Source organism: Vidua macroura, chromosome 4 (assembly GCF_024509145.1).
Source record: "Vidua macroura isolate BioBank_ID:100142 chromosome 4, ASM2450914v1, whole genome shotgun sequence".
Lineage (NCBI taxonomy): Eukaryota > Metazoa > Chordata > Aves > Passeriformes > Viduidae > Vidua > Vidua macroura.
In genome coordinates, this window is record NC_071574.1 from 26,431,490 (window position 1) to 26,451,910 (window position 20,421).

The 20,421-nt window shown below is 36.9% G+C and overlaps 1 protein-coding gene across 1 annotated transcript in view; it reads right to left on the minus strand.

Annotated features, from left to right (window-relative positions):
* Positions 1 to 434: 434 nt before the first annotated feature.
* The window catches only part of PAPSS1 (3'-phosphoadenosine 5'-phosphosulfate synthase 1), a 39,312-nt gene continuing 19,325 nt past the window's right edge, over positions 435 to 20,421 (minus strand). The window contains exons 6-12 of the mRNA XM_053976193.1: positions 20,026 to 20,139; positions 18,002 to 18,113; positions 14,845 to 15,050; positions 12,597 to 12,732; positions 10,979 to 11,247; positions 8,950 to 9,179; positions 435 to 1,252 (exon numbers count right to left, since the gene is read on the minus strand). Coding sequence (XP_053832168.1) covers positions 1,114 to 1,252; positions 8,950 to 9,179; positions 10,979 to 11,247; positions 12,597 to 12,732; positions 14,845 to 15,050; positions 18,002 to 18,113; positions 20,026 to 20,139 — 1,206 coding nt within the window. The 3' untranslated portion in view covers positions 435 to 1,113. The remainder of the gene's footprint in view (positions 1,253 to 8,949; positions 9,180 to 10,978; positions 11,248 to 12,596; positions 12,733 to 14,844; positions 15,051 to 18,001; positions 18,114 to 20,025; positions 20,140 to 20,421) is intronic.

Genomic DNA, 20,421 nt, shown 5'->3' on the forward strand with positions numbered 1-20,421 from the left:
TTACCTACAAATGCTTGAAAAGACACCAGTAAGTCAGTGTTACTTTACACATGAAGAAGTGTTTCACTTTTAATTTCTTATGTTTCTTCATGATTTTTGAAGAATCCTAAAAGAACATGTGCTTTGTCTTTAAAGCAAGCAAAGCTGACTCACAAGATTACTCTTCGGAGACCTAGAAAATATCTGAACAAAGCATTAATATCTGAACAAAGCATTTTTACCACGGAAATGCCAAAATCTAAGGATTTTCTTTATTTTTCTTGTAATAATTATTAAATTAAGTCTGGGCTATCGTGCTTTTAAAAAAGTTGTAGTAGGCTGATTAAGTATATCTGGAATCAAAAAATAGTAAGTTATATCAAATGAAATAAAACATACCCTACTGACACCTATGGCAGTAAGCATATACAAAAACAATATGTGAATTTAACAACTGAAAATTAGATATTTTCTTTTATTCATTACTTGGCCATCTTTACAGGTCCACAGCAGAAGAGAATCAACGTACAACTCAATAAACACCAAAGTTAAACAAAGAAAGCAAAATTTTAATTATGCTACATAAAAAAAAACCCTTCTGCTCTTTGATTACATATAGTCAGAAATAAATTTGAAGTGCTTCTGGAAATGATAATGATGAGATAAAGATGAAGACACTTTAATGGATATTTTGAAACATTCTTTACTTTTTTGATTTATAGATAATCTATCCATAGTTAAGGGATTAACTCTTACATTTTCTCCTACACACTACTAAAACCAGACACTACCCAGCAGCTTAAATAACATATGAAAAAGCTGCATCTATTTAACAGCTGCAGAACTCAGGACAGAGGCAGTAAAATATAAAAAAATACAGGAGTTAAAAATCCTACTGCAAGAATATTAACTGTAATAAAAGAGAGGACATTAAAACCAGCAGCTAGTTAGGTGCCAGAACATAATAGAACCCAGAAGGGCAGGCAAAGAATGATGCTAAGTTAGGAAGAAAGAGTCTGTTTTCAGAGAACTTCCTGACAGACACCACAACAAAGCAACATGAATGGTGACTGTGTGGTCCCCTTCTCGTAAATAAATCAGGCGTCAAAGGTTGATCTGCAGTTAATAAGAGGCCTAAGCCTTCTCCAAGGATTTGTAGTATTCTGTCAGCACAGTCCAAGCCTTGGGAGCCATGAAGCCTTCCGGCGGGTTTTGTCCTTCTCGAGCCAGCCTGCGCATGCGGGTCCCCGATATAAAATCAAAGTCTTCATGGCTGAGAAAGTAGGGGTGGAGGAAAAGGGAGGGAAAAAAGAACATACTTTAAAAGCAGGCAAAGTCGCTCATATTCCTTCTACTTTCTTGCTACTTTACACATTTTTTCTTGGGAGCATAATGCTGTATAGCAGCTGTCATTTCAAGGCCAGCAATGGCAGTAAATCTCAGGAATAGACATCCTCTGCAATATTCAGCTTTAGTAACTCCTGAGGTTTTAGCAGCATAGTGCAACTGAGCCCCTGTGGACTGAATTCAGTCTGTGCTTCCATTGAGCCTGGCTTGCTCTCTGTGAGGAAACAAACTCCTGTTAAAGGAGAACCATCTACACTGCCTACTGTCTGAGCCCTCTGCTAAGGCGAGAGCAGCCATCCTGATTTACACCTTCCCTTGCCAGGGCAGGAGACCAGCCTGATGAGCTGGTTGAATGTTCTTGTGCTGGTTCAAGAAAGTAATTTCAGAGCCACTAGAGAATGTGTAAAAAAAATTTGTATAACATCTTAGTGAGGGACTGTTTGGAGAAGAGAGAAAGTAAAAGCCTCAGAATCTACAGGCAAGCTTCCCAGCTATGACATTGCAAGACCCTGAGCATATACATATACACATATACATATTTATGCATATCAATAACGTGGCATATACAGTCCAAAAGAAAGAGAAAAACAATGGAAAAATAAAAACACCCTCCCTAAAGATACCTTTCTCCTAAAAAACAAAATTCAGTTGGACAAATGCAAAAGTGAACACAGATCAGGATTGTTTACCATTGTTAATGTAAGAACCTAAATTATTATTAACTTCTCAGGTATGTGGTCATAAGCAGCAAAAGCTACACAAATCAAATTATTCCTCACAGGACTGGTAAAAGCAAGACAAGAATGCCAGAGTTCTATCAAATGTTCCAAGGGAAAAAATTATGTATTTCTAAATTAAATATGCAATTTTACTTATGCCATTCACTCAATTTGCAACATGAATGCATTACTCATTCTTTACTTGTCTGTTTGAAATAAAAACCAAGTATTGATCTCAGATGTACATGCCTTAGACAGAAACAGGAGCCAAGTGTGCACATCACAGGGCAGAACTTGGCTCTAAGTGCTGGTCTACGCTCAGTAGGGTATGGAAGTCAGCAAGATGCAGAAAGCATTCCTCAGTTCCCTTTCACAACAACACTAGCCCCATAACTTTTTGATTTGGACTGTATACATTTACACACCAGCATTGTCATACATGCTTTTTTCTTGTTGCTCTAACTTTGGGACTGTGCGTTCCTGAAGTGTCACAAGACAAAAAAACCCTACTGTGCTTTAGTCCAGCAAAATATAAATTAAATAAAAATGAAAATTTAAACTTGATGTAGCTCCATGGGAGAGAAAGTTGGCACTGCTATTTATAACATCTGAAAATTTTATTCCTTACCAGAGAGATGTCTGCTGTTCACTAACACTGCTTAAGGCAACTTGAGTTCTTTGCAAAGAACTATTTATATAAAATATATGTGGGGAATTGATAAATCTGGTTAATTATGTCAAAAAAATACCAAGTCTTTAGATGACCAGGAAGAGAAAAGTAAAGCAAGTACTATGCAGTTTCTCCATGTGTGTTTTCTCCACATGAAAGTTGGAGCATTTAAAAAAGAAAGGGGCTTTATTCCCTCTTGTTTCTTAAGTTTTCTGAAAAGCACTCAACTTTGTCCCATACCCTACAAGTGAAATAATGCTACTAAACTCCTACATTTAGATATGTCCTAGAAGTTTGTTTCAATAACACATACAACTGCTTTAGCTGCTTCTTATCCCTAGTTGCACAAAAAACAAGTAAGAAGCAGAGATACCAAGTAAGAGAGAAATACAAAGCTAAGGAGATCTACAGAAATTATTTTAAAATGGAAGAAAAAAGTGGGTGAGCATCATATCAGAAACATAAGTACATTCAGCATGTCATTCAGCATGTCATAGTATTTCTAGAAATGTTTCCAAAATACTATTAAAAAATTTAAAAGTACTAATGATGTCCTCACATTATCCTGAAGGTCTATTTTGACAGGGTTTTTCTTTAAAAAAAATTACTTAAATTAGTAATTGCTAAAGTAACTCAAATGGAGCCTTGGCAATATATATATACACAAGACAGTATTTTTTGCCTTTAAAAAAAAATTACTGCATTTACAAATTTCAATAAAATTTCAGAAACTAAGGAGAAAAACCTTATCAGTACTGTGACCACTGTGGCATGATGTGACTCACAAGCATTTTGAAATAAAATACATCAGTATGAGTAATTTGCTTTAGCAGAAGGAGATAGTAAAAGGAATAACCAAGTAATTTCACCCACAGTGAATTTTGAGGACATTAAGGTCCTCTATATAAGGTGGACTTGAGTGGAATATGAGAGGGGGAAACATTTGACCATTAAAGATGCTATAAAATTTAAATGCCAAAGCCATTCAAATTCCATTTCTGTCAGATTTGAAATGACCCTCAATGAAAAGTTACTACAAGCCTTTTCTGAGTATCGCATTTAAGTGCCTTTGAAAATTTTACTCAGTAGCTGCTGGAATCAGCTTTCTTTTAGCCACACTGGATGCTACTAAATACTTGTAACATTGATTTGACCTTTTACTGCCAATTGAGTTTGACTGGTACTAACACAATACTTTGTGCCACTGCAATTAAAAGCATTCTCTAAAAAGAAACAGGAAAAGAAGGCAGAAATTAAACCACAACAAAAATTTGTCAACAGAAAAACACTCCTGGAACATTTCACACTGAGGACTGATATTTGCCCTGTGGCATAGCATCGTAGAACTCTGCTACACTCACAGTGTGGAAAAAACCATACCTACACACACTGTGAAATTTTCTTCCTTATGGAGGACAGCGATTTCAGAGACCTTACAGGGTCTGTGACAAAACAAGGAGGACACTAATTTGCAAGTAGGAAGTGACTGCCACAGGCCTAGAGGAAACCTCCTGGGCTGTACCTCTGAGGTGTCAATACAGTGCATTGATACAGTAACTGGAGAGAACACTTCTTCTGCTTCAGCATTAGTCCCTACAAATTTAATCTAAATATAGACCACATTACATAGCAGATTTTTCACCTGGGAGCACTAAAGATCAGTTATTATCTTGGGAACCCTGACCTCCTCTTAGGTATTCAGCACTGTGCAAATGATCTTCTAGGAATTCCCATTCTCTGTGGAGAATGTCTGGTGCTCTCAAGGTCTTAAAGAATTATTCTTAAATACAAGACTCATGACAAAAGCACAGACCATTCATTCACAGGTTTACCTTTTTTCTTTTTTAGGCAAATCCCAACCAGCCAGGAACAAACTGTTTGTGAAATTAGAACACAATATTGTGATTAATATCAACAGATGCAAAGCAAATCCTTTCCTGCTTCCTTTCTGACTGGCAGGAGGGTTTAAGTCTCCTGATGCAGAGTTTCAGTGTATCCTACATTATGTACTAATGGTAATTAAACAATCATATTTCACATAACTAAATTAAGGAGAACAGTCAAGTGTGCTTATCTCAGCCTCTTACTATCACTTTAAAAAACAAATTTGAGAACAGTATGTACTTAGTTGGAGCAGCTCTCCTATGATTTTATAGTATTAAAGCAGTAATGGCAACCATATTACAGGTCCTGGGAAAAAAAAGATTAAAGTTAAAATCTATCTTCTTCACAGATACCCATGCTTCATTTACATTTTAGAGATAGCAGGAACAATCTGCTCCAGTCACCTTACTTATGGGTTTCTTTCAGCCAAAATGTTCTCTTTGGTTTTTTTCAAGGAAACAAAAAAAAAAGTAATTTAATTCCAGACACTGCTGTGGCTTTTTTAATTGCCAAACTAATTTCCTTTCTTAATTGAGTCTTTTCTCAGCAGCAGTCTGTGGCTGCATTTTATAGGACTGATCTTCCATAAAGAATTGTGAATATCTCCTCACAAAACCAGCTTCTATTATTAAGCCACTAATCCCAAATTACACTTGTCTGTGGTAACTGTGAGGCCTTTTTGGCTGAAGAAGCACACTAACTGATTTTCTGAAGGAATTTCAGCCTTGGGTAAGCTGTTTTGAGGGGGAGATGGGGTGGCTAATGGTGTTATTTGTTGGTTTCTTGGTTCTTTGGTTGTTTTATTTACACTTCAGTCTACCAGGTCAGATGTTCATTTTTAATTACTCCATTATAACTAGAGTTCTTACTCTGAACTTTTCCAAAACACATTTGGATATATTCAATTATAGATCAAAAATTTTATGAAATCTAAAAGTGCAAAAACTTTTACCCTCATTTATACTGTATTATTTATTATTTATGTCATATTATCCTCAATTTGCCCAAGGGGAAAAGAAAATGAAATTAGCTCTACCTGTGCTGCTATACATCACTTCAAATGCATTCCTCAAATCACTGTCCTAGATCTAAGTTTCAGACACATTGTTTTTCAAAAAATAAGTTTCAAGAGTTCAGTTTAATGAGGTGCTAAACCTAGTTCTAAGACGTCCAAGAAACAAATTTGAAATTGTACTGGTTTCATGAGGTAAAACATGAATATAATTCCAAGTCATTGGCTGTTCATATGTCTTAATGTTCTAAAGGGTAACTTTATTTAAACAATTTATAAAAGTTAAGGATATTTTGCCTTTCTTTACTAACAGGGGCCTAGTGACTCCAGCTCCCACACAGCACCACAGCAGCTCAGCAGCTCAGCTCAGCAGCACGAGGTCCTGACGTACCAAGTCAGCAGTCTCCAGACTGGTCCCAAGCAGGTACTGGGTCAACTGAAACACTCCAAGAGCAGCACATGTTCTGGAGGGTACTAACAGAAGTGAGAAACAAACTGACCTTCTATACCAACTCCACAAAAGTGTGCTTGTATGGTCATCTTTGGGAGCAGAAGACCTTAAGCACAATAACCTCTTGGAATCACAGACAGCACACCAGAGAAGTGAGGGCCTTTGGTACTGATTTGGAGGCAGGGTCACTGTAGGCTTTTTGGTGCTTCCCAGCAAGGTCATGAGCAGCTCAGGCACAGCTAGGTCTCACACAGTTGCCCAGCACCTTACTGTAGGCAGCTCACCAGTGGTGACCCAGCCTCTGAACACCCATCCCCACAGGCATACAAGGAATGCTATCAGAAAGTATTACACCTTTCTCATAAAAATTGAGCAAAGCAACTCTCTGCCACTGCTAATTCTGCCACAGCTTTTCAGACATCCCTCTGGCAGCTGGACCAAGCGTTTGGTAACCTCTCACCATGAGCCAAAGATTCATCTACCACCATCCTCATGTTAGGACTTCCCTCAGAAGCCAAAAGGTAATAGCAGCAAAGAGCCCAACTGCAATAACCTCTGCATGTCTTTGCTGCCAAGCCCGGTGTGACAAATTACAGACACCCAAGGTAGCAGATGGGCTCTACTCTGGCTTCTCAGAAGCACCTTCCCAAACAGAGGAATCCAGGAGGCCTGAAAGAACAGAAGATATGACCGCACAGGGAAAGAATAACTACACCCAGCAGCTAAGACACGTGGCCAGCTATAGCTCAGACCAAGGGAAACTCCCTTGCCATAACCTTCCACACGTTCATTAGTGTTGTAAATTCTGGAATTGTCTAGTTGGCTGTCAAGTGTCTAAGCCTCAAAAAACTGAGAAAGGTACATGAGATATCAAATTACCCTTTACTAAAACAAGTCACAGCAATGATTCTATGCATTCTCCCTCCCACATTTTCATGCTGTGTTTTTCACCAAGTGAGTTCAGGAAACATTTCCACAAACATCACTATTTCACGTCCAAGGGTCTTCCACCAGCACTGATCATCTCATGTTTCCAGGCAATCCTCTCTTCCTTGCCATCCTCCTTGCAGAGTAAAACACCACATGGTCCAGGAGTCTGCCACATTTTCAGCATTACACAGACTATCTTGAAAGGCAGCCAGCTGCACCCACCCAGGCTCTAACTCTGTCTGGAGCCTACCACAGTGCTCCGTCTGGCAGGCAGGAGCAGCGATGGGAGCCTCCACGTGTCCGCACTGCCATCTAGAGGATTGCTGCCACACACCAATCCATCTACAAACAGTATCCAGGGGAGGACAAAACATCCTGACAGCACCAGGGCAGAACTGCACATTAGTGGCAGCATGGCTTTTTTCCATGACAGTTATAGAACCAGGGAAAAAAGTGCCCCAAACCAAGGCCTCATAGACACGGTGAAAGGATAAAAGGGTGCATATGATGCAGTCTGTGGCAGAAGGCAAAATCTGTTCCCACTGCTTTTAATTTAAAAAAATCTCAAAGAGTTGTTTGGGTTTTTTCCTAATCATTTGCTATGGCTAATGACAGAGGTATAATTTTACTTGCCTTGATTGAAATCACATCTATCCCACTAAGGGTACAGTATCGATGATCAGAGAATCAATATTATGAATTTTGGCCTGTCACATTGCTACTCCCTTACTATTCTAATTTAGTAAGAATTGACACACCAATAATAGTACTTCACTTTGATCTTTCTATATTGAAGCATGACCAGCAGGTCCAGGAAGGTGATTCTTCCCCTCTACCCCACTCTTGTGACAGCCCACCTGGAGTACTGCATCCAGACCTAGGGACCTCAACATAGAAAGTCCATGGATCTGATGGAGTGAGTCTAGAGCAGGGCAAAAAATTTGATCAGAGAGCTGCAGCACCTCTCTTCTGCTGAGGCTGAGCCTGTAGAAGAGAAGGCTCCAGGGAGACCTTATAGCACCTTCGTGTTCCTAAAGGAAGTTACGAGAGAGCTGGAGAGGAACGTTTTGCAAGGGCCTGTAGTGATAGGAGAAGGAGGAATGACTTCAAAGTGAAAGAATGTAGGTTTAAATTAGATATTAGGAAGAAACTCATTCCTGTGAAGGTGGTGAAGCACTGGAACAAGTTGCCCAGAGAAGTTTACATTTCATTACCAACTTCAGCTGAAGTTTGATATAAACCAAAAGTACATTTCAATAATCTGAATAAAGAGGATTAAATTAAAATGACAAGTCATCTTCCCAGTATCATTCATTGTCATCAGAGCAACACATACACTAAGTTTTGGACACTGCAATCCCACACAAGGGAAAAATAACATTGAAATATGCATACAGAAGGTGAAATGAATTGTTCTGCAATCGGATTTAAAAAAAAAAAACCCAAAACCAGCTGAAAACCCTGGGACATAGAATATTTTTAGGGCATCATTGTGCTTTATTACTAACAGAAAATAAATAGCTATTTGTCATCCCATCTTGTCCACTTTCTTTTCCATTCTTCACACTCTCCCTGCATCTCTTCCATCCTATCTGATGCACACCTGACACCTGAGAAGCTTATTTAGAAAGCCAAAGCAGCAGAAAGCTAATCTTACCATTATAATAAATAATAATATATTTCTCTGGATTTACCAATCTGTGCCATTATGTTCCAGAACCAGAGAAATCCCAGTGCCTGGGGAGTCTTCACATGGCAGCTAAAGTTAGGTCAGGTAGTTGCACTGTGAACCAAATCATGCTGAATTCAAGCTACATTTCTCTAAAAGCCATATTGATCTAAAACTCATCTAAACACTGCCCTATTTGAATTTAATTATAAACATTTTTTTTTAATGTGTCAGGGGTAAGAGGCAGCTATTGCTCAAAATTTTTTCTAAAATGAAAATACAACTTACTGATCAGAGTCATAATAATCCATGCACTTCTTTTTTTTATTATAGGCTGCAACCCTGAAGGGTACAATTTCCAGGGCACGGAGGCCTGGAGCCATTGTGAGCACTTTGGCACCATGGGTTGGCTCATACAGATCTTTCCCAGTGTCAGGGTGTGGCATTCCTGCTGGATCTCGCCCTACAATGTAGAAGTTAGCTCCTGCAACCATCCGTGCTCTGCAGTGCCACTGAACCTAAAACAGAGAGAGGAAAAACAATTAACAGAAGAAAATGCTCCAAAACTTCAGCTCTCAAAATGGGCATGCACTCTGTATCTACTATGTTCTCCTTAGTCAGATGTGACTTTACTATGGAGCCACCATATAATAAAGAACCAGTTAAGTTGATCACCATAAAACTTACAGCTAAAACATACTATCCCCATTTTATCTGCACAGTAGGAACTCAGAAAGTTACTTCAGCACCATCTACACATTCAGAACGAAAAACCACTCATGTTCAGCATTCTCAACTTGTACATGTGGCAAGGATGCTATTCAAGGCAGAACTAAGACTTTGTCTGCATGAACATTAAACCCCAAAGGACACATAAACCAGGTATACACTGCACATGAATGCTTGTAATAGATTAATAGATTGTAATAGATTAACTTTCCTAAGCAGGTGAATTTATTGCATTTTGATACAGCTTTGCCTTACAGAACTGCTTCTTCCAAGGCACTTTTCAGGAATGTTAAAAATACAAAAAAAAAATGCTAAACTGATATTTATTAAACTTATCCATTAGGATTTTTACAGACTGGATAGATAACCATAGATAACCTGTAGATAACCTATTACCAGCAGCTTGTTTTTCTGTAAAGCACTTGTGCTACAGAAACAGATCTAGTACCAATGAGTTGTAAATAACCTATGGAAAATTATTAAAGAAAGACTCTCTCTTATTACTTGAACAAACATTACTGTCAGGCTGTACTCTGAGGTCACTGGAAATGACCTCATAGGTCATAGGAGGAGAAAAAATAGGTAAGGAGAAAAATTTTATTCTGTTCAGAATAAGGAATGTGATTTTGTTTCTCCTCACACATACAAGAATGAGGTAGAAGATTTCTCTTAATTCTCACAAAAGGCCTATGGAGAGCAGCAGAAGATTCCCCACATGAACCCACATGCCTCAGCTAGGTCTGGACTGCAGTTTTTTCTCTGAACTGAAAGACAGTGAAAGCTCTGTTTGACCAGTCAACTGGCCAGCAGAAAATAAGTGGCATCTGCCTAATTTAACTTCACTAGCAAGATTCATTTTTATCTATGAAAAAAGCTACCCCAGAGTCAGCCTCAGAGCCTGGTCAGAACTTCCTGTGAGTCAAGGTGGAGGCAAGCAAGGAGGGGAAAAAAAAAGAAAGGGAGAAAAAAAAAAAAAAAGGAATGAGATGGAGAATCAATATCCCCTCAAGGAATTGTCCTCATTCTTTCTGCTGCCTCCCACAATCCTCTAGAGACTCCAAGCAAAGACCTGCCTCCTAAATAAAGTGTTGCCAAATAATTATTTCATACAAAAGCCTTGAAACAATACTCTCTGAATTAAGTTTGCCAAAAAATAAACAGACTGCTTTTTTCTTAATATGTGAATGCCCCTCCAACATACAAACTTCTTGCTTAACAATCACAAAACTTAAGTATTTTAACATCCAGGACATTATGTTAACAGATCTTATCATTCCTTCTGAAAAAGACCATAAAAAAGGAGGAAGGATTAAATTATTATCACATCCTTATAACTGTAAAGAAAGGAACCTGTAAACACAATATTTTCTCCCATCATTTCCAGCAAAATCCTCCAATATAGAGGTTTTTTCAGAAGAGAATGTTTTGGTTGGTGACACAGACTTGATTATCTGCTTTCCCAAGCAAAATCAGTCTCCTCTGTCCCTCCACTAAAACAACGCAACACACAAACATCAGATGTAGCACAAAATATTTTAGTGCACTATCAAAACGATTTTGATTTACTTTAAATTCTTGATGTATTTACCTCAGTTGGTCCTGCATACATCATGGGGGAAGGGAATATAGCTACCACTGTTGTTTCTGGATTCAGGATTCCCTCCTCCAGTACCGCAGCATGCTGCTTCATGCGCCACATAAGAGGAACATCATCCTCCTTTGTCCAGCCTCCAAGGGGGTGCAAGAGCAAAACCGGGCGCCGGTAGCCACGTTCCAGAAGCTGCTTATGAGTATCCTGCATTAAAAGAGCGTGCCCGTTGTGCACCGGGTTGCGCAACTGGAATGCAAACACAGCATCTGTTCAGGAAAAAAAGATAAAAGATGTAAGGAAAGCAAGTTATTTTATCAGGAGTTGTAGAGCCACAGAAAAATCTTCAGCATATGCTTTCCTCTGAGCTCTATTAAACAAATGTAATAGCAGTGCACACAGGTCGTTAAAGAATTATCAATTATTACAAAATCACTGTACTTAATAAGCAAAACTAATAAAAAACAACTGTAACAAAAAAAATCACCTTCCTTAACTTCTGAATTTTCTACAGAATTATTCTAGTTTCTCCAAAAGCTATAAACTTCTATTTGGATTTTTCACTTGCATAAGGGTATTATATTCTAACAGGAAATAAAACTATTCTACTTATCTTAAAGGCTAAATATATCATCAAGAGAACAAATGGACCTGTTTGGAACAAAACTAATAAAAGGGGGTTTAATGTTCCTTACTAAGTATTCTTCACCTTAGTTTGGTAGCTTTTAAGCACGGTAAGAACAGAGCAAGACTAACTGCTATTCCAGAGTATTACAAGCCTACAATGAAAAATCCTGCACAACCAGGATTTCTCTCTCCTGCAAATTCAGATGAACTAAAGTGCCCTGCAAGACAGCAAAATCACTGTAACAAGACATTTTCCAATATGGAACCAATGAAACCTAGAGAACAGGGATTTTTTAGATCTCAAATTTATGTTTGTTTAGGAGTTAGCCAAAAGACTGATATTGCAGACCTACGGCTCCTACACAGAACCTACAGACCACACAGAACAACGACAGGAGCTCAGGACCAGTTGTGCTTTGCATTCGCAATGTTAATCTCTCTCCTCACATTTACAAGTGCAGCTGCCTGCCAGCATGTTTGTTCTCTGCCTTATGACATTCCTCAGCCTCTTACTTATCTGCCTAACCCAGTCACTTTTGTGAAAAAAAAATGGTTTACTTCTTGTGCTGTAAAGAAACTTGGCGCCAGCCTACCTGCACTACTTTCATAAGCCTTGTTCCCCAGAAGCAGTGTGCAACAGACTTAAAAATAGAGCATGAAAGCTCAGCGTTCAACCATACCTCTGTAGTTTTGGCCAAACATGATCTTTAAATCACATCTTACCACATTTTAACATTAACTTTTCTTGCACTACCCACATGTCTACAGTGCATGGAAAGATAAAGTTCAGGCACTACCAGCTTCTGTTATGTATTTAGGCAATGCAATGTGTGAGATCATAAAAATTATTACTATTAAAAGCAGAGAATGCTACCTACCAGAGCATTCAAAATTTTCATCCTTGAAACAACACCAGCCACAGTGGTGGCAGCAGACATTTGGATAAGCCTTTGAAGAAAGAAAGAAAGCAAGCAAAAAACAATTTACTCACCGGCATTCATTTCCTTGAATTTCTGCCTTAGTTCAGCTGGAGTGAGGCGGTATTGATCAAGTCCATCATTCCAATAAATACGATCAAGGACCTGTAGATCTCCGCCTACAAGCCAGTTCCCTTGCTCCATAACCATCTAAGAAAAAAAAACAAAGTCCCTGTCAGGATTAGTTATCAGCTTCTCCTGAGTATCAAGAGCATTGCAATGGGGACACATCTTTACCAAGGATTGTGTTCCAGGTTAATTTTATTTGACAGTCAGAAGTCAAGCATCAGTGTTAAAAAAAAATGAAAAAAATTCACTGGAGCATAGTCCAGACATGTTATATCATGATGCAGGAGAGATATACAAATCTTCAGTAGGCATATACCTTTCTTTCAAAATTGAGATAATATACAGAAATGCACATAGCCAATATTCTTTACCAACAATGCATGACAAACAAAGATAGTTTATGGAAAGCCTTGTCTATTACAATTTATTTAGCATATATTAGCATATATTTTTATTAGTACATATTTAAAAATTAAATTACAATACAGCAATAAAATGAAGATGCACACTTTATATTTATTGGTCAAAGCAAATGCTATTGCAGTATCACTCGGTAGTTTACAAGATTCTTGTCAGGAATAAAGTAACAAACAAAACAATTCTGATTAACTACTCACCCACTTTAATCTACAAATAAAATCAGAATCTTTGAAGTAGAACAGCTTTTGGACTTGTTTCATGGTAGTTTACCCAAGTAACAGATGTTGGACAGTCACTACACTTCTTTTTATATCTTTAAATAGCACCTCACGTTTTATCAAAAACTAATTTTGGCAAGCTGCTTAACATACTCTACAAATTGCCATAGACATTACTCTGAAATTTTTAATTGTTAAGAATACATTTTCTTTTGAAGATGAAATCACAAAAAACTTTCACGTTTCATACACATTTCTTATAACTTTTTTAGCCTTACTTTTTTAGCCTTATTGTAATTTAGAAATGACAATAAATCTTTATATAACAGAAGATACTACATACTAAACCTAAAAGCCAAGATGCAAAAATTAGGGTTGAATTTTCCAATTTATTTTTCCTTTGACCTGCTCGAATTAAATGATGCCACAGTAACCATTCCCTTTCCAAAGAAAATGCCAGACTTTGACATCTCCCCAAGGTGGAGGGAAGGTGTGATAATGATATGAAGATGAGAAACCTCTGCACTACAGAATCTCTTAGGTACCCAAATATTTCTGATTAAGAACAGTCACCAAATTCACGTGCTGTCATGTTACTACTATACACCCCAGTACAAGCATAAGAACATAGTTCCTTATCTTCTACATAAGAAGTCATTCAAATTTTGCCTGCATGAGATTTTCTTAAAATTTATTAGATCTGTGTTAAGTTTTCAATAAAGGGAAAATCTTGTCTTCAGCATCACACTCAAGAACACATCCAGGGTTTTCAAAATCCTCTATTAGTCATACAGATACTTTCACAACATTTCAAAGGCTTTCCCTTTTTGAGAGCAAGCTCATAATTTGAAGTTTGTTTAATTTCTCTTTACCTAATTTTATGTCATACCTGTAAACAAAAATACCTCAGAGATAAATGGGGAAATAAACATATTTTGGCTCTGCAGAGCTAAGATGCAACATTCACATCAGCTTGCATAAGCCAACACGGCACTGTGATGAGTATGTTACAATTAGAACATTCAGTGTGACATGCACATAAGGCCAAGATAATAAAACATAACAAACACAATGGATGGGAAATTACTCCCTAGAGAGTTAAATGATGAACTCTCCAGGAACAGGGCCTGTTTGAAAAACATCTAAAGCAGGCAGGTCTCACGTGCACCACATGCAGGCAGAAAAGAAGTTTTCTATCCTTCACAATGCATATATCCACTGATTAAGGAGCTTTGATGATCCATCTGGTGACACAGAGGGATGTGTTTCCTAGGCACACTGAAGGGCAAACTTCTCTCTTCTGTAGCACAGATTCTACAGTACACTCTAAATTCATTTCATGTGTACATATTGACATTAGATTTTGACACTAAGCACAGACTATTCAACAGCTGCACAGAAAAAAATTACCTTTGTTTCTGCTCAGATATTTTAATTAATTTTCAAAGTAGTTTTTTTGTCAAAGTACATCAATCATAGACATGCACTTCAATAAATTTGCAGCTCCACAATAATTCAGCAAGTAGGAGTAGATTTTCAACTTTTAAACACACACCTTGATATAGGGATGTTCCTTGCATGTCGTTCCCCACTGCCTAGCACAGCGTTCCTCTTTCCTGTGCTCGTAGAATTCGGGATTACGGAGAATGGCAACGCGGCGACCTTCATACACCAGTGCAATTGCTGTGCACCCATCGAGCCTTTCTTTGTCTTCTTGAGTAGCTGTTAGCACTATAGGCACTGACAGATTAATAACTCCCCCTGCAGAGGGGAAAAAAAAGCCCTTTATCCTCAGTAACAGCCATCAATGTAGTTATGAAAATCTACCTAATTAACAGGGTACTTTTAAGGCTGTAAGTGCATTACATGACAGGTAGTTGAAACACTTATTTTAACAAGGATTAAACAACTTTTAGAATGAACTCATGCTTCCATAAGATACACACGCTATAAAATTGAGCAAACACTGAGGTTTGAGAAAGAGTCAACACAGTAGTGAAAATACAGCACAAGCACAATACACAGCAAGTACTCAGAGCTGCACAAAAACATTTAAACTGTGAGGATACTACTTTTTGGGAATGTCAAATTAATACCTTTCTTAAGAATCTATATAGAAAGTGGAAATACACAAATAACATTTTAAAACAGATCATCTGAAATATCAGACAAGTTTGCTACTGGAGTGGATAATCAGTAAAAAGGAAATTATATTCTCAGTAGCCATACTTGTGGCCCCTAAGAAAAAAACCCATGCAATAGGAACAGACAAATGGACAACAGACAAAGTATATAACACACATAATTGAACTATTTCAAAAGGTAACTTTTGTTGTTTACTTAAAACTGTATTCAGATTCAAGCATTTACTTTCCAGAAAAAACTGCTGAGTCAGGCAAAGATTCTGCATAGCTTGTTCAGCTGAAATTTACCAGCTACTTTCCTCCTAAAACTAAGCCAATGTAGCTAATTTTAAGGTTATGTGTGGTCCTCCTTTTTAAGCACCTACTTCCCTGCCAGATGCTGAAGTCTTATTTTTCTTTTCTACAAGGGTGAGATTTGAGTAACCCAGTGGAGTAAATATCATAAGTCTTCTACAAAGGCTTGGATTCTAATAGGCATATGCCTGAGTGCAAAACATTTGGGTGGCCTCCAGAAGAAAAGTCATGGACCCTTTAAAGTTAATGGGGGTTTTGGCATTTGCCAAGACTCTAAAATAAGGCTAATTTTGCTATTATTTAAGCAATAAATTTTTAATTAGGAAATTAACAATTTTAAAGCTAGGTGAAAATTTGTAAGAGAAAAATTCATAATGCAAAATGTATAATGCATGCTGTGCATCTCCTCCTAAATTCAATCTTGGTGCCCAGAGTTATTTTCAAAGCAACTAAGTCATAAAATTGAATTTGGCAGCAGTCACAGAGAGTGGTTTGACACCCCAAAATTCGTAATTTAAAAAAAAACTTTTGCTTTGCAGACAGGTAAATAAATATTTCAAAGTATGAAGAGATGTCAAACCTGTTGATTATTTTGTCCATGACCAGCAAATAAATAGATAATATCTTCTACATTTTTCTTCAGTGTTTGCACAAATAAGAAACTGAGGCAAGGGAGTGAAGCAATTCTATTAAATTGCAGATGAGCACAGTGTCAGGATGAGACTTTTCCAGAAAACTTAATCTTTAAAGGGAGACTATCAACACATCTGCACTGATCTCCATAGCTTAGCAGTCAGTATGAACACTACTTTTAAAGCCCAAAGGATGAGATGCATTGCAGGTAAAAAACTATTTCCCTCTCTTCAGAATCAAAGCCCTGCAAAATGACAGCTGCTGTAAGACCCAGAACTAACTACCAAGCAAGGAGGAAACTTTGAGGATGTTGTTTTGACTTAACTGTTGCCATTGCTGCAAATAGCAAAGCAGCTTTAAGGCAATCACATTTTTCTAAAAAAATTTGCACATGTAAGTGCTGTAGTAGATCCCTAAAAAGAGAAAATCAGTAGCAGGACATCTAGAGGAACATAATGATTTTATCCAAGCTTAGGACTGAAAATTGTTTCCATCAATTAGTTGCTATTTTTCATTACTCGTATTTTTTGTAGCATAGACTAGATACTCAAAACAACAGCAAAAGAAGTTTTAAAAATTGTTATATTATTATATCTGAAGCACTCACCTATACAAGGGCTTAAAAGCCTTATAAAAATCCCGATTTACAGAAAATTACAGGACAGGACTAGGACCTACAAGCTATTTTAGCAGCTGAATGCATTGCATGTCATCTGCAGAGGACTTTTCACCTGGATGGTTGTACAGAAGGCAAATGAAATGAGAACAAAACTAGCAGCCCAAAATTGTATTGCAAAGTAACAGGATGGCATTATGCTGTCTAGGATAGCATCCAGACAAAATGAAATTAAGAAATGTAAGAAGGATGACATGTATCTTCTGTACATGATGTCTGTATTACAGAATTGAGAGAAAAGTGACTTATTTTTGTTCTGCTATTTGGTCTCTAGCAAGACAAGAGTGATGCAAAAGGAAGCATGAATATAGGAAAAAGGCTGGAGTAAAACAGCCTTCAAAGAGGAATAAATGAAAAATGACAGAGGGTCACAATCAAACTCCAAAATCTCAGGCTGTTATGACTTACTATCTTAACAAAGTTCTTACCCAACTGGTAATATAAAATAAAATTTATTCATTTAAATCATCCCAGGAAATTACTAAGTCATAGTAATTCAATTACACGTGACAATTGTTCAGATCCTGATTTCACACTTGCAACAGCTCCAGCACTCGTTAGTTTGTTGTCCTTTCCTTCATTACTAACACCAAACAAATCTTTTGGTCACAGAGCTAAACAACAAATAAATTGCAATTCCAAATTCTAATATCAATTTCTTCAAAACAAATTAGAAGTGTGCATTTTAGAATTAAACATTTTTCAAAAATTAAGATATTCGAAAAAATTTTGTAAAGGGAAAAAGACAAAATATTCAAATTCTAATATGATGGTAGGTATAAAAATAATAAAACCATCACATTTAAAACTGGTTATTATAATATTCTATTCCCTTATCCCAGACCTGAAGTTGTGCACAAGCCTGATAATGTGTTACCACACCACCACTAAGAAGCAAAACATCAAAAATATTTTAGAAGTATGATTAGTTTGCTCGGTTTTATAAATGGTGTGTTTTACCCTACCATCAAGGAGACAGTCAAAGTGAAGGCACTGGAGGTATTCTCTCTCTCTCATAAAGCCATTCAAGGGTGTTGCCCAACCTTCTGCTAGCACTTGTACCCACTGCATATCCACCTTGTAAAGAAATGAAGAAATAGACTTAGAGCAGATAAAAGTTGCTGCTTAATTACCGGCATCAGGTCTTAATCACAATAGATCATGCTTTAATTCTAAAATGCAGGACAGTACAAATGGAAGATTTCTCAGTGTTACAGTTTTTAATGACAAATAACTCAAAGTTTCTACAAGTAAAGAAAAAAACCAACTTGTTCCTCACTGTTCATGTTTTTGGCTGTTTTCCAGACCCTACACTGGATCAAATTTCCATGTGTTAAAAAAAGCAAACTAACAAACACACAACAACAAATTTTATTTGTTAATCTTGATAAAGTTCATCTTAACAAAATTAGAGACTCTCACTTGCCTTTATCTAACAAAACAAGATGACAAAGATGTTAAAAAGAAAAAAAAAAGAAAAAATAATAATGCATATAATTTCATATATTATTTCTGATATAAAAATATCAGAATTATGGGTGTAAATATTAAGAGGTCTAATCTTTAAACAAATGAGAAATAATTTTTTTTCATAAACTGAGACACAATCCAGAAGTAAAATTCTCTCTGGACTTACTTTAGTATGAGATATCAGTTTACACAGAATTTCCTTCCTTAGCACTCAGTCACACTATGACTTAGTGTGTGGTCTCCATTATTTCTGCATGTGCATTACTAAGACTTGGTCAAGTTTTTGACAAGGACAGGCTTTGCTTGTGCAAGTCTCTTTTGCAAAGGGCATGACTAATTCTATTTCACTGTTTAATTTATACTGAGACAAGTACAAAACACAGTTTATTCCTGAACTTACATTAGACACTTGTTTGATATTTAACAAGCCAGTGGTTGGGGGTGGAGGGAGAAATTATTTGTTTTTCTAGATAGGGAGCAATTTAGAATGGGACACTACTGAAGTTTAATAATGGTGACCTTAAGTATTTATTCCTCAACAGAACAATTAATAGTTTTAAACAGATATATGTGGAAAAAAAATAGTAAAATGTGGTGAAAGGAAATATCAATATTCATTACGAGTAGAAGACCAAGCAAATTTTAAAATTACTTAGTTCAATGCTTAGTGTGTCATCCCAATCCTTCAAAGTCTACTCACAGGTTCTGAACTCTCAGCTTAGTCAGTTCCTAGATCAAATGCTTAGCTTTAAGTTTTAGTGATACCATCAAAAAGCCAGTGAAAAAAACTCATGCATTCTATCTGTGTTTAGGCTTGGTTATTCAGAAAAATGAATGAGGTAGAACAAAAACACAGCCAGAAGCAGCTTCATCTAATTGATCTGAGTTGAAAAATAATGCATTTAACCAAAATAAGAATAGGGTTGATCAAGTTGTTCCATGTTTTTCCACATTCTCTCTGCTGGAAACTAGAAACATAGCACAAGTATGTTCTAATCAGAAAAAAAAGCAATAAAGTAGATCTGATCATATCTTTGCAACTGTTTGCGTTTGGTACGTATATTAAAAGTTAATGTTGTTCAGCTGAAGACTACCAACAAGAAGAATCAAGCAGTAGGCAATCACAATTCACAATTCAAAATGGTTTCTATAAGTAAACTAAAAAAAAAAAAAGTAAGCAATCCTTCTAGAAACAATTTCTTATACATGACATTCCAGGCATGGTTTTGTCCATGGATCTGGGGGAAGCATGGGAGGAAATCACTGTAAATTTTTTCTCCAGGGATAAACTAAGTAACACTATACCAGACACTATTCATGAAAGTATGAAGATAAATTATCTCTGGTAAGTAAACAAAGAAACCACAGATGCTGTTGCTTGCACTCAAGGAAAGAGGGAAAAAGTCTATCACGGTGTGTTCTGTAACCAGGGCAGGTATTTCAAGTGCATCTACTTACACTAAGCAACAGATCAGACTGTCCTTCAACTGCAGCAATGAGACACCTGAACACACAATACCTTATTTATTTCCAGGGTTAACAGAGACTCAGCATCAGTTTTGGCCAACTGTAGCTTGTTTTCTGGCACATAAAGCTCTTTCACCTCATAAGAGGCATCCACTGGTACAATGTCCTGTATAAAAGGAATAAACAGAACTTAATGTTTGCTCAGAATACCTCTTGGGCACTGAACACATATCAAGAAGTAAAATTCTAATGTTGCACTACACAACAGCAAGAATTTATTAATTATGCAATTTTTACTCATCTAAAAGCCAGCACTGTTCCAAGATTATGATATATTGCTAGTTACTCAAGCCAGCAGATTGGCTAAAGTGAAATATTCTGACAAGAGATTTTTTTCCTAAACCTTAAGTAACCCATATAACATTTATCTAGTGAATATTTAACTATT